The sequence below is a fragment of the Furipterus horrens genome, unplaced genomic scaffold (genome assembly GCF_987537825.1).
Source record: "Furipterus horrens unplaced genomic scaffold, mFurHor1.1.pri manual_scaffold_8, whole genome shotgun sequence".
NCBI lineage: Eukaryota > Metazoa > Chordata > Mammalia > Chiroptera > Furipteridae > Furipterus > Furipterus horrens.
The window spans coordinates 48,388,675-48,416,214 of NW_028327178.1; the positions used below are offsets into that span (position 1 = coordinate 48,388,675).

General features: G+C 35.1%; 1 protein-coding gene across 1 annotated transcript in view; it reads left to right on the plus strand.

Annotated features, from left to right (window-relative positions):
* Positions 1-27,540, plus strand: part of ARHGAP28 (Rho GTPase activating protein 28) — an 86,626-nt gene that overhangs the window by 51,771 nt on the left and 7,315 nt on the right. The window contains exons 10-15 of the mRNA XM_090285147.1: positions 2,729-2,891; positions 8,175-8,257; positions 10,599-10,796; positions 11,138-11,251; positions 23,629-23,685; positions 25,454-25,578. Of these exons, the coding sequence (XP_090141273.1) occupies positions 2,729-2,891; positions 8,175-8,257; positions 10,599-10,796; positions 11,138-11,251; positions 23,629-23,685; positions 25,454-25,578 (740 nt within the window). The remainder of the gene's footprint in view (positions 1-2,728; positions 2,892-8,174; positions 8,258-10,598; positions 10,797-11,137; positions 11,252-23,628; positions 23,686-25,453; positions 25,579-27,540) is intronic.

Genomic DNA, 27,540 nt, shown 5'->3' on the forward strand with positions numbered 1-27,540 from the left:
TCCTTCACCAGTTAAGGATATTTCAGCCATTATTCTTCAAACAAGAATTCTCCCCCTTTCTCTCTTTTCTCCTTCTGAGACCTCTCCAGTGCAAATGTTAGTCATTTCATGTTGTCACATAAACCCTAAACAATCTTCACTTTTTCTTAGATTCTGTTTTTCTTTTAGATGCCCTTATTAGGTGAATTCCACTGCCTTGTGTTTAATTAGACTGATCCTCTAATCTGCTTCAGCTAGTCTGTTGTTGAACCCCCCTAGTGTATTTTTCCATTTAATTATTGTATTCTTCAGCTATGTGATGCCTATCAATATTTGGTACTTTCTTATATTTTTCATCTCTTTGTTGAAGTTCTTACTGTGTTAACCCTTCTGTTCCCCAGATTGGTGAGCTTTATTTATGATCATTACTTTGAACTCTTTATCAGGTAAATTACTTATTTCTGTTTTGTTAAAGCTTTTCTTGAGGTTTTATCTTGTTCTTTAATTTGTAACATATCCCTTTGTTTCTTCATTTTGCTTGTCTCTCTGTTCTGAGTTTTATAAAGTATATGAAGCAACTACCTCTCCCAGTCTTGAAGAGGTGGCCTTGTGTAGGAGATGAACCATGCCATTCAACCTTACCCTGGCTCTTTGTCATTTCTCAAATCTCAGTGCTTGTCCAAACAGCTAATTATGTTTTTAAGAGTTTCCAGTTGTCAAAGACCTGCCAGTGTCCTTAAGGGCAGGATCTCAGCACCTAGTTTCAGGCTGTTTGAAAGCATGACCTTCAGATAGCAGCTTTTTAAAATATGCAAATATACCTTTGGGACTGCAAGCTTAAGCCCTGCTGGCCAGGTGATCTGGCAGTATTCACTTTTCATCAGTTGCAATAATTGGGCCTCTAGATGAGTATATAGTCATCACTTATTTTTGAGAATTTTCCCTCAATGACATTTTAAAATTCTTCCTTTCTTACAACTGCTTATCCAGGTTAGTCTTTGATTATCCATCACTAGAAATGGTGCCGTGGTCCAATAACTTATTTACTTGCCTCTCTAGCCTGCTCTTTGTAACCAGTGCCAAAAACCCCACTTCTCCAAATCACTTTTGTTTCTGGCTGTAAGAAAAGATAAATGTTACCATGTCTTTCTCTGGCTTCGAAACATCCTCATTGCCTACAGAATAAGTCCAGTCACCTCTGGTCTGCTCCCCAGTCTCATCTTTCTCTTTACTCTCCTCCTTGCCTGTCATGCACCAGCAACACTGAACTAATTGGAGTTTCCCATGCCCATTGGGCCTCCTTGCATTTGTATCACTGCTTGAGCAGTTTCTTCTGTTCAGGACACCCTTCTATTTATTTCTTCTTCCCCTGGCATGCTCTTCACTGGTCCTCAAGACTTTGCCCTAACAGTTTGATTCTCTTTCATGACTGTGTAGCATTCAATATGTGACCTTTATTATAGTATTTAATACTGTAAATTAGCATTATGAGTATATGAAATAGTTATATCCTCTGGACTATAGCTGCTTCAAAGCAAAGAATAGATCTCATGCATCCTTCTTTCCTTAGATTCCACTCTATGCTCTCTTTTATTCTAGGAGAGTTTTGTATGTGTGCTTCAATGCTTTACTAAGTGTATTTATCAGCAGAGGGCTGATTGATTAGCTGTATGTGGAGAGCTTCTCAAGGACAAGAAGAAAAATCTTATGATGTCATCAAAGGATGGCTTGAAATCATGTCTGTCGCTCTATAAAAGATGTGTCCTGCCAGGGCACCCATTTTGCCGGCTTTGGGAGCTATTAGAGTGTTAATGAGCTGCTTCTTGGAATGAAAAAGTCAGATGTGAAAACTGATTCTGGTTATGCATGTTTAAGGCTGGAAGAATTAGGCTTCTCCTGAGAATAAAGCAGGGGCCTTAAAGAAATAGAGTTTTTCAAGGTATCTTTCTAAGTATCCTTTTTGGAGCATTCAGGGTCAATCAAGTAACTGGTCATAACTACCTGCTATTAATAGTAGAATCTGTAGTTCAAGGGAGCAGGAGAAAGTGAGTTTGACTTTGAAAAAAAAAACATGGATAATAGGTGGCACTGACAAATAAATTGATAATGTAAAGTGTAGAACCCAAGTAGAACTTATGGAGGCTTAGTAGGTTTTTGAAAAGTATTTGCACAGTGTTCCAAACCTTATGAAGGATTGAACAAGCATGCAAACATGTGGAGGACATGTGTATGTCTTGGCATAAAACTTTGCCGTAACTGCTCCAAGAAGATATCATTGGTTTGCATCTTGCAATGAGATCAGCATTTCTTATTTCTCATTGTGGATGTGAACTAGCTGAGAGGCATACATTCATGAACTAATTTAGAAAGAGATGACCAGGGTGACAAAAGGAAGGGAGCGTGGATAACAGAGAAATGGAGGCTTTATCAAAATTTAACAGTGCATTATCATGTGGGGATAGGTGACATTCTGTCAGAACTACATAAATAAAACTATGACCTGAATAAAGAAGTCTTATATTTGTGTAGAATTAACAAATGATTTCAAGATTAACATTGTTCTAAAAAGATTTTAGAAAACCCATTAAAAAAATTAATTCAAAACTAACTATTTCAATTCTTTAATCATTTTTTAAAAGATAGATTTAGTAGAGGTTGGCTTTTTAATAGTTTGTGTGAGGATAGTTTTCAAAGGAGGTGTCAGGTGGTAAAAGCTCATTAAATATCGTCTGTTTTCCTTGATTTTCAGCAATACCGTGAAGAACTGGATGCCAAGTTTAATACTGACAAATTTAAATGGGACAAAATGTGCCACAGAGAAGCTGCAGTGATGTTGAAAGCCTTTTTCAGAGAATTACCCACTTCTCTCTTCCCTGTGGAATATATACCTGCTTTCATCACTCTAATGGAAAGTAGGTGGAAGATGTTAAGTGTGAATGGACTGATATAAGGTTAATAAGATGACACAGAGTAGAAGAGAGATGCATAATCAAATGTGATCAGAAGTGTATATTTGCTCTTTCCTGGCAAGGCTTGGTGAAATACCATGTTTGGTGCTAAACAATCAGCTCTTTACATACTTATATATCTAAGTCTGATAGATATAATTTAAAGGGTTTCTAATCATTAAAAGGCAGAGAGGTTTGCATAAAGAATAGACTCTTGAGATTTAACTTCCTCCTCAACCATCTGTTAGCCATGTACTGAGCCTTTCTGAGTTTCATTACTGTGTCTATAAATTACAGTTAATAGTTACTTTTCAGAGTTGTGGCTATTGAGAGAAAGCATCTAGAATAGTGCCTGGTGTGTAATAATCCTTGAAAAAAATACAAGACCTCTCTTTTCTTTGAACCTGAAGTCTTACATTGATGATGTAGCACATATTAAATGTTACACAGGAGATGTTTTGTTTCTGAAAATTATAACATCACATAGCATTTCTGAAAATTACAAAGTCACAACAACATAGATTAGGCCTTAAGTGACGTACTTCAGCAAAAAAATATAGTAGTGGAAAGTGTGTGTTGTATTTAGCAGTGAGGGAATGATTTGTCATGGTTCAGCCTAAGGATTGAATATTTCAAAGGGTGTGATGAGAGAAATTTAGAAAAGTAGAATGGAGCTAAATAGTGAAGGCTTTCACTGCTAACCTGAGGAATTCAGGGATCACAAACCAAATATGTCATTGACAGATTCTGCAACTTTAAGTGAAAGGATGATAAGGAAACGAATTCTACCATAGGCTAATTAATAGAAACAAGAGTTTGATTCCTAGAGCATCTCATTAACATTATAAGGAAACAATGTTGAATGACATGATGCTATTCGAAGACCTGCTGTACAAACTTGATAAGTGTATGGTGATTCTACACAAACAGAAAAAGGCTGTGGGCAGATTGAGAAGACACACCCCAAATAAAGAGGTGGCCACTGCTCAGCCTTATTGTTCCCTCTCCTACTGCAGCCAGTACACTTCATTTGAAGGAGAGAATCTGGGAAATATCCTGAAAAGGTTCACAGAAGAGTCCACATTTCTCTGTATGACTTTGAAAGTGAGAAATACTAAATTGCAGTGATTGATTTGCAACCAGCCAACCCCACAGGAAGCTCAAAGTTCAGGGCTACTACCAGCAGGGAAAATAGCCTTTTTACCACCTATAATAAGCTCTAGTTGTAAGAGATTTTCCAAAGTGAAGAATTGTAGACATGTGGGTATGTGTGTTTAAGCTGCACTTTTTTATACTCTGGAACAGTTTGGAGGATATAGAGTGATTTCCACTAGTGTAATTATTTCTGTTTTCAAACCTGGCCCAAAAAACTGCCCGTAAAATTAAAAGACTAATATTTCATCAGTCAAACCTTAGATATTTCATGGAAAGTATAATAACTTTCTCAGGAAATAATGACCTCAGGACAAAAAAGACTTAACTAGGATGCAATAAATGAATTAAGAACAAAACTATTAACCACACAACACAGTAAGACCAGGTTTCCTAAATAAAATGAAAATGGGCTCTTTGTGAGTTTAGATTTTCAATCTTAACATAAATTTTATAATTTTTCTGAAATTGATGTAAAGACAGAGTCTGCACCTGTTATCTTCCCCTACCAGAGGTTTTTCTTGGGGGAGTTGCATTGGAAGATTATAGACAGCCCTTAGCCTGCAGTTTACTGATAAAAATAATGCTTTCTCTGTCCCTAAATACTTTTACTGAGATGTGCTCCTGATAGGTTGTTATTCAGTCAACTCGTGTCAACATTCATTAGCTATTTTCAAAAATATCCTGGACCTGTCATTTTTGTTTACAAATTTGACATAAATTTCTAGAAATCCACATGGAGATTGTGCTGAGCCAATATAATGCAATCCTAGAAACACTCCTTCTAACTGTTCCTTCATTCATTCCGTGGTTACAGACATTAACCATCTACTCCTGACCCAGGTGCACATAACCTCCTCCAACAATCAGCTTGTCACAGTAGTGTTTCCAGTACTGTAAAGCTCAGCAACTTTATAAGCAGCTGACTGCTTTTCATCCATTGAATATAGAGATAGTTTTCTTCAGCTTGAGGACACCTCAGGGATTCTAGAATATAATGCTTCCTACGTGGAACTCCCCACTAAGAGACCATTTTGAGGAGAATATAGTGAGACAAAGCAAAACCTGGATGTTGTATTAAATACATTTTTCAGCACAGATGGTTGTGGATTATCCAGTTGTTAACGGAATTGTTAAAATCCCTTCCCCAGCACGGGGAAAGAGCCAGCACTGAGAACACAAGTATAACTGCCAACCCTCTGGCGCCATCTTCTGTCATTGTCAAGAAATAAAATGCCAACAGTCTCCAAATATTCAACTAGGATCATTTTCCCTAAATGTCCATTTAAGATCTAGAATGTGTCATTAATCATAACAAGAGCAAACACACACAGAGGTAACAGGTACTGATAGGAACAACTATACCTATCAACTCATTTAAGCTTTGTGGGTTTTTTCATGCCAGGTACTCTGTGTACAGAAGCTCTTATTTAAAGTTATGTAATCAATCTTTACTGATAATATGCCTTAGAAGTTGCTCATGATTGAAGCTTTGTTGGGTCCCCAGAAACAGCATCTAAGACCAAGATTAATTTGTATAGAACGTTCACTAGAGTGTACACTTGGGTTCCACACTTGTAAAAGTGAAGGGAAAAGGAAGCAGAATTGGGCAGAGGATAAGGCTGGGCAGTGATGCAATCTCAGCTGAGACCTCATGCAACCCTATGGAGAGCTCTGAAGCTTGGGTGGCCTTTCAGAATTGTTTCCCATTACAGTGAGGAAGTCAGGCATTTTTACTTTGAATCAGGCCATCATTGGTTATATACTGCGCCTAAGAAGACAGCATGACCTTAGGCAAAACAACTGGAGAGAGCAATTTCTAGGAAGAGCTGACCCCTGAGGGACTAGGTCTTTCAGTCCCAAAGGGGAATGCAAGCATCGTGTCCCATGTACCACTACAGGCATGAAATGAAAACAAAGAGATTTTCTAAGTTCCTGAGACACCCCTACATAAAGAAGAAACAAATGAGTTTTAGAGGCATTCCAACATACAAAAGAAGTCTTAGTCGTGAAATAAAGCCCACATTTCTGAAGCTAAAGGGATTTACCCCATTCAAGCACTTTTTATTGATTTTGTTACCGTTGGTGTTAAAAGAAGGTGTCCTCTCTGATTTCATGAATCCATATTTGAATAAGAAGTACTAATTCAAAATAGAACAATCCATGCCTAGGTTTTTAAAAAAAAGAAAAGAAAAGAAAGCTGCCTTAGCACTGTCTCTCACACAGCAGGGGATGCTCGATGGCACTCAGGTGGGTGTCCAGAACCCTCGCATGCATGCTGCGTAAAGCACCCACAACGGCAAAGGCAGACTGGTCCAAACTTTGCAAAATTATTGGTGGGAAATATCCTCCAAGAGACTTAACAGGAGACCAAATCTTGCCATTTCTGTGATTATCACAACCCAGGAAAAACTATAAAGGTGGGACATAATTCACACCCCACTTCAAAAAATATTTGGACATTTACAAACGGATTTTATATAATTGCCCAAATCACAAAGCCTTAGTTAGGTTTCAGTAATTTTTAAAAATTCTATCCTCTGTATCTATGAACTTGGTTGTGGGGTTTTGAGGGTGAGGGATTTGAAGGGGTATTTTTTTAGATTTAGATTCCACAGATAAGAAAGATCAGATGGTATTTGTCTTTGTCTGACTTGTTTCACCTAGCAAAATGCCCTCAAGTCCCATCCATGTTATTACAAATGGCAAGATTTTATTTTGTATGGCTGAATGATATTCCATTGTGTGTGTTTGTGTGTATGTATAGCACATTTTATTTTTCATTCATCCATAAATAAACACTTAATTATTTCTATATCTTGGCTATTGTAAATAATGTTTCAGTAGACATTGAGGTGCATATGTCTTTTCTAGTTAGTATTGTATTTTCTTCAGATAAATACCCAAAAGTAGAATTGCTGGATCATATGATAAATTTATTTTTAATTTTTTGAGGCACCTCCATACTGTTTTCCATAGTGGCCCTACCAATTTACATTCCTACCAACTGAGTATGAGGGTTCCCTTTTCTCCATGTCCCTGCCAACACTTGTTATTTCTTGTCTTTTTTGTTATACTTATTCTAACAGGTGTGAGGTAATAGTTCATTGTGGTTTTGATTTATATTTCCCTGATATTAATGATGGTGAGTATCTTTTCGTGTACCTATTGGCCACCTATATGTCCTCTTTGGAAAAATGTCTGTTCAGGTGTATGTTCTGCCCATTTTTAAATCTGATCATTTGGGTTTTTTTCCTATTGAGTTGTATGAGTTCTTTATATGTTTTGGATATTAGCCTCTTATCAAATATATGATTGCAAGTATTTCTTGCATTCAGAAGGCTTCCTTTTCATTTTGTTGATGGTACTCTTTCCTGTGCAGACACTTTTTAGTTTGATATAGTCCTACTTGTTAATTTTTCTTTTTGTTGCTTTTGTTTTGGGTGTCAGATTCAAAAGTTCATCACTAAGACCTATATCAAGGATATTATGCCATGTTTTCTTCTAAGAGTTTTATGGTTCCAGGTCTTATATACAAGTCTTGAATCCATCGTGAGTTTTAAGTCATTTAATTTTTGTAACAGCCCAGTGAGGTAGGTAAAATGACTAATTCCATTTTGCAAAAGATAAAATAAAAACAACGAGGGGTTACATAGCCTGCCCAAGGTCACTCAGTGACTAAGTAGTAGATGCAGGATTTGAATCTGATTATAGAACCTCTGTCCTAATAATTATACTTCACTACTTTATGTGCAGACAAGATTTATTTTCTCTTGAATTGAACTTCAAGCCTTCTGTTTATAGCATAAAAGTAAAGGAAGGTCTGTAAAAGTACTTTGAAAAGGGAAATGTTATACAAATCCAGAATTATTTTGAGGATCATCTTGGCCACCTGCCTCTACAATGACATCATGGGATGTGAATGGGGAGTTGATAGACTGCCTAAGCAAACAAATTTACATTGTTGGGCACAAAAACTGAGTCCTTACCACCGAGATCTGTCAGGAGCCCTCCTATGCCACCAGATGTTAACAAGAAATGCTGTCAGAATACATCAGTGGTGTTCCAAATGTGTGGTTATTTCTGTTTTCTTAGGAGGGCCTCACATCAAAGTACAGTTTCAAGCCTTACACCTCATGGTCATGGCACTGCCTGATGCCAACAGGGACACAGCCCAGGTATGTTATATTGACCTTATGGTTTGTCATTGGCTCTTATTGGTCAGAGGAAATGGCTCAGATAGAAAAATGAAAAACAAGATGACAACTTACTAAGCCAGCTGAGCATGCTGCAAACCTGTTTCCTTTCCATGTTCCCATTGCTGTTCTCCTGAGGAAGACAGGGAAGAATATAAATCCTGGAGTCTTCTTCGAACATTTCAGTTTCATTCATTCCATCTATTAAAAGATATTGAGTGTCTACCACATGCCAGGCACTAGGCTACGATTAGGAGTAGAAAAAGCGAAGATAGAAGACTTAAATGGAATAATGTCAGAATAATGTGAGAACATTACATAAGTTGTAAAATATAAAACTCTATAATTTCTGGTCCTCAGCTGCCCACTTCAGTCTAGTGGCAAGGATCTGATGAGTGTCCTTGGGAAGGTAATTTGAAATTATTGATTTAAATAAACTTTTTAAAATGTTCGTGCCTTACAATTTATGAATTCAATTCAATTTTAAAAAGTCAACAATCTCTAAATTTTAGAGATTGCCTGATAGGATCTTATCACTTTACAGATTAGGAATATTAGGCTCAGAAAGATATTTTCTCCTTTAACATATAAGAGAGCATTTGATAGAATACTATTCCATAGTTCTTCATTCCAAATATCTCTCCCTTTATTTCATATTCATTTCTTCGCTATATCTTTGTAAAAATCGAAGTTTATCTTGATATTTTGATATTGATTCTATACACAACAAGAAATGTGTTATAAGTACAAAACTTGTTGAGAATCTTTGAAATGACGTAAGGATGAGTTACAAAGAGCCAATAATTCTGAGACCAGTAAACATAATGCTAAAAAACAAATATGATTCTTATTGCTACTTATTATCAGACATTTTAGTTTGGTGAGGGCCTTTTCTCCTACATAGTGAAAACACCTATGTTAATTATAGCATATATCAATTATATCCTCAACCCAAGGATGGGGGTCGACTATGCCATAAGTCTTTCTCTAATACAATTTGGTAACTTTCCAAAGAATGGAATTTATTAGTTTGTTTTTGGCTTTGTCTAAACAATGGTCTTTTCTCCAAAAATTTTTTTAAAAAGCATCTGGTATCAGATGTCTGGGTCAAAATATTATCTACCCTTTTACATAACAGGATGAAGCAATTATCAAAAAATTCAATACATTTCTAACAGAAGATCCTCAAAAATCATTACAAAACTTTTGAAGAAGAATTCTCTCTTTTTCTCTCTCTCCTTCCACCCCTCCCTTCCTATTTTCCTCCCTCTCTCCCATTCTAACTTGTGACTGGAATGAAGATAGAAGTTGGTATGGTACAGAGATTAAGAGTTCTGGCTCAGAAATCCAGCTTCCTCAGTTCAACTCCTAGCTTTTCCACTTAATGAACTGATGCTTGACAAAGCTATCAGTCCTTCTCCACCTTACTTTCTCATCTGTACAACTTAATAATAGTACCTACCTCACATGATTTGAAATAATGATAAAATCAATGGATATATATATAAAGTACTAAGAATAATATCTGGCTCACAATAAACCATCAAATAAATATTATTATTACTATTATGTGCTCTTCTTTTTCTCATAACACATACTGTAGCAAAAATCAAACTTGAAAAATTAAAGAACATCTCCTTTTAGGATTTAAGTCCTCTTGGTGAATTTCAGGAGGTCTAATAAGCATTTATATTTTGGAGGTTTAGTCAAACTTTTATTAGCATTCTCAAATCTTTTTTTGTAATGTTGAAAACTGCTGCATGTAAGCATTTTTCTTCAGTCTACTAAAGATTTCAAAATTGAAAAGCAACAGAAAATGATACCCAAAAAGTAAAATTAAAAATTTTTTCAGTTTTGTTTACATTTTGGGTGAGGAATGAAATGCTCATTTATTTAAGAAATGGGTTTTCCTTTCACAAGGAAATAGTAAATAGTTTTTAATAGTAATGCTTTAAATTAAGGGTGTTTTTTAGAATTACTTTTTTCACAACAAAAGTACACTACTATTTTTTTGAGATGCATTGTTTTCTCTTCCTAGTTTACTGTTTAATATTTGTTAAACTTTTTTAGGATAAAAGAAAATAAGAAAAGACAAACTGTTATTTATAGAGACTCCAATATAAAAACTCCATAACAACTTTTCACATTTCTCATTAGGACTTTTCAGCAAGTAAAGGGGAAAATGATACTTAGCCATTCTATTCTTCTGACTATATCCTGGCTATTTTCCAGAAGCACAATAAATGGGTATAGAAATAAACAACAGCAATCTGATGCCTTTTGATAATTTATAGTAGTGTGACACAGTGCTCTTTCCTTTTAGGCCCTCATGACATTCTTTAATAAAGTGATTGCCAATGAATCAAAAAACCGAATGAGTATGTGGAACATTTCAACTGTAATGGCCCCAAACCTTTTCTTCAGTAGAAGCAAACATTCTGATTATGAAGAATTACGATTAGCAAACACTGCAGCCCACATCATCCGCTTAATGCTTAACTACCAGAAAATTCTGTGGAAGGTGAGTAAGAGTGTGATGACTGACGTACTCCTTGTAAGTGTACCAGCACCCAGGAAACATAAAGGCTGTGTGGGCAAGCAATGCCTTCAGTTACAGGAGGAGGAATGAGAATATAATCCCAGGTTGCCTGAGGCATTTTTATACATTCTTTAAGGGCTGTTCCTCAATATGCTCTCTCTTTTAAATATGAATCCTAATAGTCTTTTCCTAATTTTTACCAGGACAAATGCCACAGTTCCAGGATACTGAGTGGCCAGGAGTTACCATAACTAAAGACAGAATCTACCGGGGAGGTTTAATGCAGGTGTTTTCCTTCTAGTCAAGCTATTTTTCTACTCCAGGTCCCATCTTTCTTAATCACTCAAGTCAGAAGAATGAATGAAGCTACCATGTTATTAAAGAAGCAGCTCCCAAGTGTCAAAAAGTTGCTGAGGAGGAAAACCATAGAACGAGAGGTAATAACAACAAATAAGGGTACAAATAGTGTTACTACCTAGGTTTTTATTTCTCAGAGTAAGGCACAAAGCAGCTTGTAACTGAGAACCAAAAATTTTAAATTCTCACAGTGTCAGTCTTGTGACTATAAACATTGTGAAATTGTGTCCATGGCAGAGTACTGTGGTCTTTTATTTTATTGTGCTTTTTGGTTGAGTTTCTTGAAATAGGATAGAATGGTCTCATAAAAGCTGAAAGTTTACGTTTTAGTCCCTGTGGACTGGATTTAAGATTCCAGTATTCAGTATATCGAATAAGTAGAGAAAGAAATTTCTTCAGTGATTGGATACTGAAAGAATATCTTATTCTCGAGTTGTTTTGTGTAAATTCAGTGCATTCTAAAGAACATGTGCATTAGCACAGTTGTTTGTGTGGAGGTGCATAATGGAAACAGGTTCAGAAGAATTATGTTTATTGCTTTAATTTAATTTGAGGCTGATTATGAGTGTTAGGCATAGCATATGACCTTGAGGAAGATTTGCAATTTATTTTGCCCTTAAAGGAATTTACACCTAATGTGGGAGACAGGTGCGTGCAAGAGCTATGAATACGCTTTAAGGGCAAGATCAGCTGTGCATTCAATATGAGAGGACCACGCAGAGAAGAAAGTTGTGCTCCAACTTGCGAAATTGTGAACAGCTTTTTGGAGGAAATAGCATTGGAGCTGCACGTTGAAGGATGGACAGCATTTTGAAGGTAGAAAGGAAGGGAAAGTTCATCCAGGGGAAGGAGTGCTAAAGGGCAAGACAGTGAAGGGGAGTGCTGCTTGTTGATTTATCACAATCAGGATGAATGGGTGTACTCCCTCATCGGTTATTGGCAAAGTGACTTCAGATCAAGTAGAACCAAGACATTTATATGAAAAAAGAATTAATTTTGAGAAATATTCACATAATAGGAAATTTACCATTTTAACTATTTTAAAATGTAGAATTTATTGGTTTTGATATATTCACAATGTCATGTAATTATCACCACTATTTAATTCCATAATATTTTTATCCTTAAAGAAGCCCCATGCCAGTTAAACACTCACTCCTCATGAGTCCCTCCCCACAGTCCCTAAAAACATTAATCTACTTTTTGTCTCTGCATTTACCTATTCTGGACATTTCATATAAATAAAATCATATGATATATGACCTTTTGTGTCTAACACCTTTCACTTAACATAATGTTTTCAAGATTCATCATATTGTAGCATGTATTATTACTTCATTTATTACTTTTTTAATTTGATTTTATATTCCTATTTTTTTAAATAACTTTATTGATATATAATCCAACTATGCAATTAATCCATTTAAAGTGTATAATTCACTTCTGGTCAAGATGGAGGCATAGGTAGACACACTTTACCTCCTCATGCAACTATAGAAAGAATTACAACCAGATCTCAAAAGTAATAACACCCAGAACTATCAGAAAATTGAGCTGTATGGAAGTCCAAAAGCCAAGGATTTAAATAAGACACATTCATCCAGATGGGTAGGAGGGGCAAAGGTGGATGGAGAGGTGGTGTGGCATGGAAAGACAGCAGGAGCAGTGGTGGTGGAACTGATGGGAGGAACACCTTTGAAATGAGCAATCCCAGCCTCAGGCCAGACTGCACAGCCCAGGGTTCCAGCACCAGGAAGATAGACCTCCATTACTTATGGCTGTAAAAACAAGTAGGGGTTGGGGCAGTGGAAGAAACTGCTGGATTTTTGCTGCTTAAAAGGCTAGTACAGTCTTAGAACATATGCAGACCCACCCACTCCAGGATTTGTTATTGGGGCAGCAGCTGGAAGAGTGCCAGTCACACACAGGAAGCTGGGTGAGCACCAGGTGAACTGCCAGAAGCCAGGTGGCAGCACTGTCCCCTTTTTGAGCTCTCCCCACACAGCCACAAAGTGGTAAAGCAGGTTGCCCTGCCCTGACAATTACCTAAGACTCTGCCCCAGATAATTTACAGGTGCCTTTTCTACATAGGCCACACTACTAAAACAGGGAGTAAAAGAAGCTCTACCTAATACACAGGAACAAACACAGGGAGGCTGACAAATTGAAGAGACGAAGAAATATGGCCCGAATGAAAGAACAGAACAAAACCCCAGAAAAAGAACTAAGCGAAACAGAGATAGCCAACCTATCAGATGCAGAGTTCAAGACACTGATTATCAGAATTCTCAGAGAACTCATAGTTTGGCAAAAAAATAAAGGAAGAAATGGAGTTTACACTAAGTGAAGTAAAGAATAATCCATAGGAAACCAACAAAGAGGGAAGGAAGCTGGGATTTAAGCCAATGATTTGGAACATAAAGAAGAGAGAAACATTTAACCAGAGTAAGAAGAAGAAACAAGAATTCAAAAAAACCAGGATAGTCTTAGGAACCTCTGGGACACCTCCAAATGTGCCAACATCCAAATCATAGGGATGCCAGAAAGAAAAGAGGAAGAGCAAGAAATTGAAAACTTACTTGAAAACTAATGAAAGAAAACTTCCCTAATTTGGTGAAAGAAATAGACATACAAGTCCAGGAAGCACAAAGAGTCCCAAACAAGTTGGACCAAAAAGAGGACCACATCAAGACACATAATTAAAATGCAAAAGGTTAAAGATAGAATCTAAAAGCAGCTAGAGAAAAGCAGAGTTATCTACACAGGAGTTTCCATAGAACTATCAGCAGATTTCTCAAAAGAAACTTTTCATTCAGGCAAGAAGGAACTGGCAAGAAGTATTCAAAGTGATGAAAAGCAGGGACCTACAACCAAGATTACTCTATCTAGCAAAGCTATCATTTAGAATGGAAAGGCAGGTAAAGTGCTTCCCAGACAAAGGAAAGCTAAAGGAGTTCATCATCACCAAGCCCTAATTATATGAAATGTTAAAGGGACTTATTTAAGATAAAGAAGATCAAAACCATGAATATTAAGATGGCAACAAATTAACAACTATCAACAACTGAATTTTAAAAAAGAGGGAAAAAAAGCAAACAACTAGAACAGTAACAGAATCAGATATGGTACAGAGATTAAGCATAATTGGTAGGAACAAAAGCGACAGGGGGATGTTTAGAATAATATAGGAAATGGATAAGCCGAAGAACTTATATGCATGACCCAGGGACATAAACTAAAGGGGTGATTACTGGAGGGAAGGTGGGTACCAGGTGGAGGGGTGCAAAGGGGAAAAATTGGGACAATTGTAATAGCATAATCAATAAAATATACTTAAAAAATAAAGTGTACAATTCAGTGGATTTTAGCATATTCACAAATATGTCCAGCCAGTAACACAATCAATTCTAAAATATTTCATCATCTTAGGGGAAAAAATCATGCTCTTTGCCTATCATCCCTCTAAACCCACCCACCCCATTTCCTCTTCCAGACCTAAGCAATAACTAATCTATTTTCTATCTCTATGGAGTTCCCTATTCTGGACTTCTAATGAATCAAAATCATATAATGTGTTTTTTTGTGACTTACTTCATTTAGCATATTCTTATGCTTCATCCAACTCAACTTACAATATGTATCAATGCCTCTTTTTATGGCTGAATAATATTTCATTATATGACTATACCACATATTGTTTATCCATTTATCCATCGATGGACACTTAGGTAGGTTACACCTTTTAGTTACTATGAACAGTGCTGTTATAAACATATAAGAGTTACTGTGTGAACATATGTTTTCAACTACTTTGGGTATATACTGGGTTATATGTCAACCCTATCTTGAATCATCTGAAGAATTGCCACTGTTTTCCAAAGTGGCTGCCCAATTTTACATTTGTGTCATCAGTGTATGAGGATTCAGATTTCTCCAAATCCTTATTGATACTTACTATTATCTGAATTTTGTTATTCTAACCACCAAGTAGGTAAGAAGGGGTATTTCATTGTGGCTTTGATTTGTATTTCCCTGATGACTGATGATGTTGGGCATTTTTTTCATGTGCTTATTAGCCATTTGGAGAAATGTCTGCCAATATCTGTTGTTACTTTTGTTTGGGTTATTTGCATATTTATTCTGTTGTAAAAGTTCTTCATATGTTGTAGATACAAGTCCATTATCAAATGTATAATTTGAAAATATTTTTTCATTCTATGGGTTGTTTCAATTTTTGATTTTGTACTTTGATGCACAAAAGTTTTTAATTTTGAAAAAGTGTAATTTATTTATTTTGTTGATCATGTTGTTGTCATAGCTAAGAATCCTTTGTCAAATCCAAGCAGGAAGACTTAACCCTATGTTTTCTTCTAAGGGTTTTATAGTTTTAATTTTTCTTTTTATGTCTTTGTTCCATTTTGAGTTATTTTTAGTGTACAATATGAGATAAGGGTACAAGTTCATTCTTTTGAAGGTGGTTATCCAGTTCTCCCAGCACCATTTGTTGGAAAGATATTGTCTCTAGTGAATAGTATTGGCACTCTTGTTGAAAATTAAATGATAATAGATATAAAAGTTTATTTCCACAATCTTAATTCTGGTCCTGGGAGGAGGTTAGTGTAGCTTCCACTTACTCCTCCACCATCTTGGATCTCCTCCCACAATCTTAATTCTATTCCATTGATCTACATGTGTGTTCTTATGCCAGTACCACATAGTTTGGATTACTGTACCTTTGTTTTAAGTTTTGAAATTGAAAGATGTAAGTACTCTAACTTTTTGTTTTTCAAATAACTGATTATTTTGGATTCCATGCATTTCCATATGAATATTAGGATCAACATTTCCATTTCTGCAAAAAGAAAAAAAGGTGCTTGGAATTTTGATGGGGGTTGAATTGTATATGTGGATTAATTAGGAAGTATTGCCATTCTAAACATATTAACTTTTCCAGTCCATGAAAATAAGTTATCTTTCCATTTATTTAGGTTTTTTATAATTTTTTCAATGTTTTATAATTTTAAGTGTATAAGTCTTGTACTTTCTTGATCAGACAATATTTTTTGATACTGTTGTAAATAAAGATGTTTTCTTAAATTTTGGATGGTTAATTGTTAGAGTATGGAAACACAACTGAATTTTATATATTGTATCTTGCATTTTTACTGAATTCATTTATTAATTCTAAATGTTGTTTTGTTTGTGTAGATTCTGTAAGATTTCCTGTATATAAGGTCATGTTTTCTGTGAATAGAGATAACTTTGCCTCTTCCTTTCAATCTGGTGCCTTCTATTTATTTATTTATTTATTGCTGGATTTCCCTGGCTAGAACTTTCAGTAAAATGAAAGAAGGCAGGAGCAGAGATCTGTTTTCTGATCTTAAGGGGAAAGCCTTCAGTATTTTACCATTAAGTATGCTATTACAGTATATGTGAGTTTTATAGATTCCCTTCTATTCTTACTTTTTGGGGGTGTTTTTATCATGAAAGGGTGTTAAATTATATCAAATGCTTTTTTTCCCCTCTATTGAGATGATAATTGATTTTTCATCATTCTATTAATATGATGTGTTGCATTAATTGTTATTTATATATTAAACTAACCCTGCATTCTTGGGAAAAATCCTACTTGGCCAAGGTATATAATCTTTTCTAATATGCTGCTTGACAGGTTGCTAATATTTTTTTGAGAATTTTTACATTAATATTTTACAAAGGGTATTATAAGTCTATAATTTTCATGTCATGTCTTTGGCTTTGGTGACAGGGTAATACAGGCTTTATAGAAGGAGTTAGGAAGTGTTCCCTCTTTCTTTTTTTTGGAATAGTTTAAGAATGATTAGTGTTTATTCTTTAAATGTGTGGTAGAATTCACTAGTGAAACCATCTGGTCCTGGACTTCTATTTGTAGATATATTTTTGATTACTAACTCCATCTCTTGTTATGGTTCTATTCAGATTTTCTGTTTCTTCTTGAGTCAATATTAACTGTGTTTTTAGGATTTTGTCTATTTCATCTAGGTTATTTAACTTTTGTTATACAAATTGCTCATAGTATTCCCTTACATTCCTTTTTATTTCCGTAAGTTTGGTAATTCTGTTAGTAATGTCTGTACTTATATTCCTGATTTAAATTTTGAATTTTCTTTTTTATTGGTCAGCTAGCTAAAAGTTTGTCAATTTTGTTAATTTTTTCAAAGAATCAACTTTTGCTTCATTAATTTCTCTATTCTCTAGTCCTTAAAACTTTAACTTTTATTATTTTCTTCCTTATGCTTGTTTTGAGTTTAATTTTCCATATTTTTTACTTTCTTAAGGTGAAAGGTTAGATTATTGATTTGAGAATTTTTAAATTATAGACATATACATCTATAAATTTTCCATTTCATAAGTTTTAGTATATTGTATTTCATTTTTGTTTATTTCAAAGACTTTTCAAGTTTCCCTTTTTATCCATTGGTTAATTACTGTTTAATTTCCACATATTGGTGAATTTTCAAAAATTCTGTTAATGATTTCTAATTTTATTGAATTATGGTAGAACATACTTTGTATTATTATGATATTTTAAACTTCATTGAGACTTGTTTTGTGATCTACGTATTGTTTACACCAGACAATGTTTTATGTGTACTTGGGAAGAATGGATTCTACAATGTTGAGTAGTGTGTTCTAAAGATGTCTATTAGCTCTATTTGATTTAGATTGTTCTTCAACTCTTTTATTTTCTTTCTGATCTTCTGTCTAGTCTATTTCTCCATTAATAAAAGTAAGGTATTTCTCCCTTCAATTCTTTTTCTTTTTTTATTATATGTCTTACATGGTTTTGTTCCCCAATTCCTCTGTTACTACCTTCATTTGTGTCTTCAAGTGTACAGTATCATCTTAATTCTTTTGTTGTTTCTTTGGCTGAAAAGTTTGTGTTTTTTTCTGTAAGATGGCTCTAGTAGTGCTTAATTGTCTTTAACTTCATTTGAAACAGTTTTGTTAGGTTGTATTGTGACAACCGTCATATCAGTGTGCATTTTTAAAAAGTATCAAAATTGTTGAATTTTTGTATAGCCATTTTAATATTGAAGGTGGAAGAAAATAAGCAATATTTTTGGCATATTATGCTTTATTGTTTCAATAAAGATAAAAACACAACTGAAATGCAAACAAAGATTTATGCAGTGTATGGATAAGGTGCTGTAACTGAACGTATCGAAAGTGGTTTGTGAAGTTTTGTGCTGGAGATTTCTGACTGGACAATGTTCCACTGTCGGGTAGGCCAGCTGAAGTTGATAGCAATCAAAGAGAGACATTAATTGAGAGCAATCAACATTATATCATGTGGGAGATAGCTGACACACTCAAAATATTCAAATTAAGCATTGGAAGTAATTTGTACCAGCTTTGTTATGTTAATCACTTTTATATTTGGGTTCCACATAAGTTAAGCAAAAAGAACCTTCTTGACCGTACTTCTGCATGCAATTTTCTACTTTAAATTTAACAAAAACAGAAGAGCTCATGGGGCAAATGAAATGAATCACCACCAGTCACACCAAAAGCCAGTCTTCATCCAAAGAAGGTGATGTTGTGTATATAGTGGAATTGGAAGGGAGTCCTCTATTAAGAGCTCCTTTTGGGAAAACCAAACAATTAATTCCAATAAGTACTGCTCCCAGTTAGACCAGCTGAAAGCAGCACTCCACGAAAAACATTCAGAGTTAGTCAACAGAAAATGCATAATCTTCCATCAAGATAACACAAGACCACATGTTTCTTTGATGTCCAGGCAAAAACTATTATAGCTTGGCAGGGAAGTTCTGATTCATCTGCGGTATTCACCAGACATTGCACCTTCGGATTTCTGTTTATTTCAGTCTTTACTAAATTCTCTTAATGGAAAAAATTTCAATTCCCTGGAAGACGGTAAAAGGTCCCTGAAATAGTTCTTTGCTCAGTAAGATAAGATAAAAACTTTTGGGAAGATAATCATGAAGTTGCCTGAAAGGTGGCAGAAGGTAAAGGAACAAAACTGTGAGTACATTGTTCAGTAAAATTACTGGTGAAAATGAAAAAAATGTGTCCTTTTTTAGGTAAAAACTGAACAAACTTTTGGCCACCTTAATATTTCCTTAGTGGTTGTGATAGGGATTACAAGTTATATCTTAATTTGTAAAAATCTGGTTTATATTAATATCACCTTAAATTCAATCGTATATTAAAACTTCCCACCTATCTAACTCTCTTGCCCCTACTTTATGGTGTTGCCACAAATTACATCTTTATAAATTGTGTGCTCATCAATATTGGTTTATAATAAGATCTTTATGCATGTGTCTTTTAAATGAGATCGGGAAAAAGTGGAGTTATAAACAAAAAGTAAATTTATACTGTTTTTTATATTTACCTATACAGTTACTTTTACTGGTGTTCTTTCTTTATTTTTGTGGATTTGAGTTACTGTCCTTTTATTTTAGCCTGAAGGACTCTCTTTATCATTTCTTCAATGGAAAGTCTGTTAGTAGTGAACTCTCTCAGCTTTTGTTTACCTGAGAATGCCTTAAATTCTCTATTTTCAAAGGGTTGTTTTGCTAGACAGAATTTTGATTTACAGTTTTTTCTTTCACCACGTTGAGTATGTCATTTCACTATCACCTGGATTCCATGGTTTCAGTTGGGAAATTAGCTGTTAATCTTATTGAGGCTTTTTTTTGTGATGAGTTACTTTATTTTATTATTTTTTTTTTCCTGCTTTCAAGATTGCCTTTCAACTGTTTGGTTGTGATGTATTTTGGTGTGAATCTCTTTTGAGTTTGTTTTATTTGGAGTTTAATGAGTTTTTGGATAGGTAGATCCATGTCTTTTAGCAAATTTGGGAATTTTCAGTCATTATTACTTCAAATATTCTTTCTGTTCCTTTATCTTTTCTCCTTCTGGGACTTTTATTATGTATATGTTGTGCACTTGATTTTGTCCTACAATTTGTCTTAGAGTCTGTTTCTTTTTCTTCATTATTTGTTCTTCCTGTCTCTCAGACTGGATAATCTCAACTGACCTATCTTCAAATTTGCTAATTTTTTTTCTGCCTCCTTAAATCTGCTGTTGAATTTTCTAGTGTATTGTTTTATTTCAGTTGGACTGTTAGCTCCATAAATCCTGTTTAATTCCTTTTTATAAATTCTATTTAATGTAATTTTCAATTTGATGAGATATCATTTTAAATTTTTTTAGCTCTTTAGCCATGAATTCCATTAGTTCTTTTTCCTTAATTATTTATTTATTTATTATTTATTTATTTATTTTTAGAGAGAGGGGAAAGGAGAAAAGAGATGGAGAGAAACATCACTGTGTGGTTGCTTCTCACTCGTGCCCCCAACTGGGGACCTGATGTGCAACCTAGTCATGTGCCCTGACTGGGAATCAAACCAGTGACACTTGGTTTGCAGGCTGACGCTCAATCCATTGAGCCACAGCAGCCAAGGCTTTCCATTAGTTCTTTAAATATATTTAAAATAGCTGATTTGAAGCCTTTTTCTAGTAAATATAATGTATAGGTTTCTTTAAGGAGTTTTGAAACTAATTTTTTTCTGTATATGGGCCATATTTTCTTGCATTTTTGCCTGACTCATAATTTTTTATTGAAGAATGGACATTTTGAACATTATAATGTGGCAAATGTGAAAATAAGGTTTTCCTTTTCCCCAGAGTTTGTTGTTGCTGCTATAGTAGGTATTGTTCCTTGGTTTAGTAACTTTGCTGCTGAACTGATTTTGTAAAGTCTGTATTCTTCATTTTGTGTGGCTACTAACATCTCTCTTATATTAGCTTAGTGGTTAGCTAATGTTTGGACAGAGATTTTTTAAAATAACTGGAACAAAAACAAAAGCATAGAAAACCTCCAAGTCTTTGCAAATGAGTTCTGTGTCTTCATTGGGGCACATCTTTAACATTTAGTCACTTTATGCTTGGACAGAGCCTAAATGTCAGCTAGAGGGGAGAATTTAAGTTCTTTTCAGGTTTCTTCCAAACCTGTGCAAAGCCCTGGACATGTACATGGCCTTCCGGGTTCTATAATATGTGGGAGCTTTTCAGAGCTCTTATTCTTCAAAGGATCTCAATCTCAAGTTATTCTCTTGTTTTTCCCAGTTCTTATCCACTGCATCAGGCAGCAGTGACTAAAACATTTGCCTATACATATTTTAAACACTATACCATTTTAGTACTGATAGGTTACAAGCTAGGCAAGCTAAAGGCAAGCCTTTTGAGCCAGTTTCCCAGGGAGCCACCAGACAGGTCCTCTGCTTCCTCTAGCACCTGTACCAGAAATGCAGACTGTTATTTTCAAGGTTATCACTGAGCTAGGGAACAGAGATGGGAAAAGTGTAAGTTAAAAAGCCACAAAACCTACTGTTCTTACCAAGATTTGGCTGTTTTTCTGACTTAAGTACTCCCCTGATACAAGCTTTGGTTTAGTATCCAGAGTCCTGAAAAAGTTGATACTGACATTTTTTGCCAGTTTATTCATTGCTTTTTTTTTTTAATTAATGTCTGGTCTCTTTATTTATTTATTTATTTTATTTTATTTATCTGTTTTTAGAGAGAGGGGAAAGGAGAAAGAGAGGGAGAGAAACACCAATGTGTGGTTACCTCTACCGCGCTCCCAACTGGGGACCTGACGTGCAACCTAGTCATGTGCCCTGACTGGGAATCGAACCAGGGACACTTGGTTCACAGGCCAATGCTCAATCCACTGAGCCACAGCAGCCAGGGTGTATTCATTGCTTTTATGGAGAGACATACTTTTGGACTCATCACTCTGTCATTTCCACTGTGAAAAATTTTAATGTCAAAATTATAATATATTCAGAGCCAAAACTGAGATCAGGTCAGGCTTTGCCATACAAGCCTGGGTGAATTAAAGTTTTTATCTAAATTTATTATTAAGTTGGGGGGGTAATGTTAATGTATCTCACAGAGTTTTTATTAGCATCAACTCGTATAATGTGTGTACAAAGTACTTTGTAAATTGTACAATGCTATATGAATGTCAATTATTTTAATGTTTTAATTGTAAATTAGAACTAAGATAGAATTTATGGTACTTAAAGTTTTAAGTACCATAAAGCAACACTTAAAGATGAAAAAACAGTATTTCTTCAGTTCTATTGTACTGTTCCATGATTCTAATTCTTAACTTTAAGTAGAATAGAATAGACAGTTCATTGATAGGTTACAAAATTCAAAAGAAAGACTATAGGGTAAAAGTTGTCCATTTGACGTCCCTTCTCAGAGACAGATAATGTTACAAATGACAGGCTGTGTGTGCTCAGGTACTTGCAGGTATATATACTTCCTGAGAAGCACTACGCACATATAAACAAATGTAAGTTAATGTCCTTCCCTCTTTTTTACATGAATGATAACACACATGAAAATGTCTTAATCTTGCTTTACTGACTTAAGAAATCATGGTGTATGGTGGAGGTGCCTCACACTCCCTAGGCTCAGTTGGAAGTTGCTCTATCCAGCAGAGGCTTCGTGACCATGGCAGAACAAAGTTTTTCCCAGGACAGTTTATTATGTCTGGGGGAAGGAAGGTGACTGTTCTCTTTAGTGGAGAATAGCAGCTAAACCTTCATCCCTCATGCCTTTTATTGAAGAGGATACATAGAGAGAAACAAGGTCAAAATTCATAAATCTTCAATAGCTATTAGTGTTTGACAGTAACAGATTACATGTACCAGTACAGGGGCCACAATGACCAGTCTGTGTCAGGGCCTATAAAACATCTTGGCGTCACACTGGCACTAAGTGCAAGGTTTCATACACTCCTTGGTTTCATACATTCCTTGCTAGAGATTGTTTATGTTACATTAATGATAAAGAAAGCAAAGCAAGTTCTAAAGCATAATGAGCATAATAAGCATTCTTTAATCCAATTCTCATGGCAACCCTCTGAGTGGTTTTCAGTTATGTTCCACACACAGCCTTATGTTGATACTTAAAGACAAGCACAGCCGGAATGCCGGCGGCAGTCATGCTCAGGCCAGGGCTACAATTCCCTAAACCATGAGGAGTGGTTGCCCACGGTGGTGATTATTCCACATAGGTCCACAAAGCCTTCTTCTCTGCTTTTTTTGCTTGATATTCTATAGACACATCATAATTGATTTAAGCCATTCCATATTATTGAACACTTAGATTGTGCCCAGTATTTTGGTATTAAGATTTTTGCAATTGAATTAACTTCTTGCATGTTATTTCTCAAAATATATATATATATATATATATATTTGTACTATAAATTTATAGATTTGGAATTGCTGTATCAAAGTACATATATATTTTATAATTTGGTAAATGTTCAAAAATGTTTTCAATAAGATTGTGCTATTTTATACTTCCAACAACAGCATATGCTCATTTTTTCAACATTAATATTTAAAATGAAATATGTTTTATTTAGGTTACAAGCCCTAAGACTTCAAAGGTACTACAAAAATCACCCTCTTTAAGAAGCATGGTAAGAAAGCAAATAATTTCCTTTCCTCCCTAATTGTTAGCCTCCTACATAGTATTCTCTGGCTACATCCAGCATATCTGTGCATAATTTTGGTCATGATGTATCCTTCAAACTTGATATTTTCAGTGTGACACATGAAGGAATGATACAGGGACTCAACTAACTGATGATTCAAAATGTGTGGTTATGCATCTCTACACAAGTGTGAATACTACAAGAAGTTAAAAGGAAAATGTGATTATTATGATCACAGGTTCAATAATGTCAGGAGTGTGGAATTATCTTATAGAAGCTTCTGGGGAGCTGGAAAGGGGGTGACATGAGATGAGCAAGAGTAGTTTAAGAATAAAGTCTTGGCTGTAATGAACCAGGGGCACTCTGCACCATCCCAAGTCTAAACCCCTCATGTACATTTCCTGCCATGCTCTCCTGGTTCTCTCTGGGAGTAGTAAGAGAGCTCTGTAAGAACTGACCCTAGTTTAAAATATTTTGTGTTAGTTTTCTAGTGCCGCCACAATAAAGCACAAACTGGGTGGCTTAAAACAATAGAAATTTACTCTCCCATAGTTCTGGAGGCTAAAAGTCCAAAATCAAGGTATTAGTTTGGTTTGTTTCTTCTGAGGGATATAAAAGAAGGACCTGCTCTTGATATCATTTGTAGATTTTGGTAATGCCAACAATTCTTGGTACTTCTTAGCTTGCCAGTGCATTACCATGTCTGCTTCCATTTTTATATGGCATTTACCCTGTGTATGTGTCTCTGTTTATTCTCTTTTTATAAGGACACAAGTCATATTGGATTAAAGGCCTACTCTACTCTAGTATGAGCTCATTTTAGTTAATTATATCTGCAATGACTCTAATTCTACATAAAGTCATATTCTCAGGTATCGATTGGAGGTTAGGACTTTCACATATATTTGTGGAGGACATGATGCAACACATAACATATTTCTTCTAGGATAGATATTAAATCAGTTCACATAAACCTACACCAACAATACCATCCTTTGAGAATATAGAGATTAAAAATGATTATCTGAAGAGTAACCAGACACTTAAACAAATAAAAATTTGTTTCTGTTCATCTCTAGTTAGAGAATTAAACTTCTGAAACAAAGAAATTTTATGGTCAATCCTGACAAAACAAATTTCTGTTAATTAGTGAGCAACATTTTAAAAATATTTCCTTTAGATGAGAGCTCCAAAATTCCCAAGCCAGTCATATCATATGAAAGCAGAGTCATTCTGTCCCCCAGGAGCAGTCCATGCTCTGCTCTGTACAGTGTTATCAGTGTACTTTGAGGGGTCAAATTCCAAGTGCCCGTCTGGAATTAACCTTGCAGTGACTGAAGAAAAGGAATATTTAAAAAGTCATATTTTCTAATGATCCATGAATTGTTCAGAAGATCGATCTTAAAATATATTGAAATATAGAATTCTGCTTACAGTAGGATTATTTAGAACATTGTTCAAGGAAATGCAGTAATAGTAACAATTGATTTCTGTCATAAACCAGTTCTTCTTCTCTCTGATTTTTAAAGCATTGTATAAGATGTAAGTGTGTCATGACAGTAAAATCCTAGGTTAAGTTTTGTCCAATCTTCTGTTAAAAAGAAAGAAGTGTTACACTCTGGTTAAATACTAGTCATGCTTACATATTTCCCTAATTCAGAGTACCACTGATTTTTCTATCTCTTAAATATAATCATTGAACTGATGTCCATCCTAGTTTGACAGAATGTGCTGAATTTTTCCTCATTGGCAGTCTGATGTGCCGGAGGGAGTCATAAGAGTCCATGCTCCACTTCTCTCGAAGGTATCCATGGCCATTCAACTCAATAATCAAACCACAGCCAAAGACATACTGGCAAAATTTCAATATGAGAACAGGTGAGTAAAAGACTATAAAGGTCTCTACACAAAGACAATCGACTTTTATCAGATGAGTTAACTTTTCAGGAATTACAAAGTTGGCCTCTTTGAAAAATTAAAACCTGTTACTTTGAAGGCTTTACCAATAGATGAAGAGTCAAAAGTACAGTAAGAAATTAGTAAACTAGAGAATTGTCAGTAACAGAAGTTTTCTATTTTTTAAAGAAATTTCTACAAGTGGGATTCTTTATTTTCTATTTTTTTAATTGATGTATAATTGACATATAACGTGTTCATATCTGGTATACAGCATAACTTGCTATTTGTTTTTTAAAATATTTTATTTATGCTATTACAGTTGTCTCAATTTTTCCCCTTTACCCCCTTTCACCCAACCTGTCCCCCATTACCACAGTCAATCCCCACACCATTGTCCATGTCCATGGATCCTTCATAAATATGCTTTGACAAACCCCTTCATCTTCTTTCAATCAGACCCCATGTCCCTCCTCCACTCTTACAGCTGTCAGTCCATTCCATGATTCTATACCTCTGGTTCTATTTTTCTCATTAGTTTATTTTGTTCATTAAATTCCTCTTATAAGTGAGATCATATAGTATTTTTCTTTCACTGCCTGCTTATTTCACTTAGCATAATAGTCTCCAGTTCTATCCATGTTGTCACAAAAGGTAGGAATTCCTTCTTTCTTTCTGCCACATAGTATTCCATTGTACACCACAGTTTTTTATCCACTCATCTACTTATGGGAACTTAGACTGTTTCCAAAGTTTGGCATTGTAAATAGCACTGCTATGAACATGGAGGTGCATACATTCTTTTGAGTTAGTATTAATAACTTGGTATTTGTTTATATTGCAAAATGATCACTACAGTATGTCTAGTTAACATTTATTACTGTATATAGTTACAACAGTTTTTTCTTGTGATGAGAACTTTTAAGATCTACTCTCTTAGCAACTTTTAAATGTGCAATAAAGTGTTACTAAAGGTAATCATCATGCTGTACATTACATCCCCATGACTTACTTATTTTATAACTGGAAGCTTGTACCTTTAGATCCCCTTCACCCATTTCCCCTACCTCCTTACTTTGGCAACCACCAATCTTATCTCTGTATCTGTGTGATTAGTTTTTATGTTTGTTTGTTTTGTTTTCTTCTTCTTTTTAGATTCCACATATAAGTGAGATCATGTGGTATTTATCTTTCTCTATATGACTTTCACCTTGCATAATGCCTTCAAGCTCCATCCATGTTATTGCAAAGGGCAAGGTATCTTTTTTGATGGTTGAATAATATTCCATTATATACTCCACATTTTCTTTATCTATTTATCTATCAGTGAACACTTAGGTTGTTTTCATGTCTTGGCTATTGTAAATAATGCTGAAATGAACGTGGGAATACATATAGCTTTTCAAATGAGTTTTTTGTTTCCTTTGGATAAATACCCAGAAATGGAATTGCTGGATCATAGAGTAATTCTATTTTTAATTTCCATACTATAGTTTTCTATAGTGACTGAACCAATTTACATTTCCATCAGCAGTGCACAGAGGTTCCCTTATTTTCATGACATTGACAACACTTCTTATCTTTTTTCTGTTTTTTTTTAAATGAGCTTTATTAACATTTTATTTATTTATTTTTAGAGATGGGGGAAGGAAGAGAAACATTGCTGTCTGGTTGCCTCTAGCGAGCCCCCAACTGGGAACCTGGCTCGCAACCTAGGCATGTGCCCTGACTGGGAATCAAACCTGCAACTGTTTGGTTTACAGGCTGGCGCTCAATCCACTGAGCCACACCAGCCAGGGCTCTTTTTTCCTGTTTTTGTTAGTAGCCATTCTAACAGGTCTGAGGTTATATCTCACTGTAGTTTTAATTTGCATTTCCCCGATTATTAGTGACATTGAGCATCTTTCCATGTACCTAATGGCTATTTGTATATCTTCTTTGGAA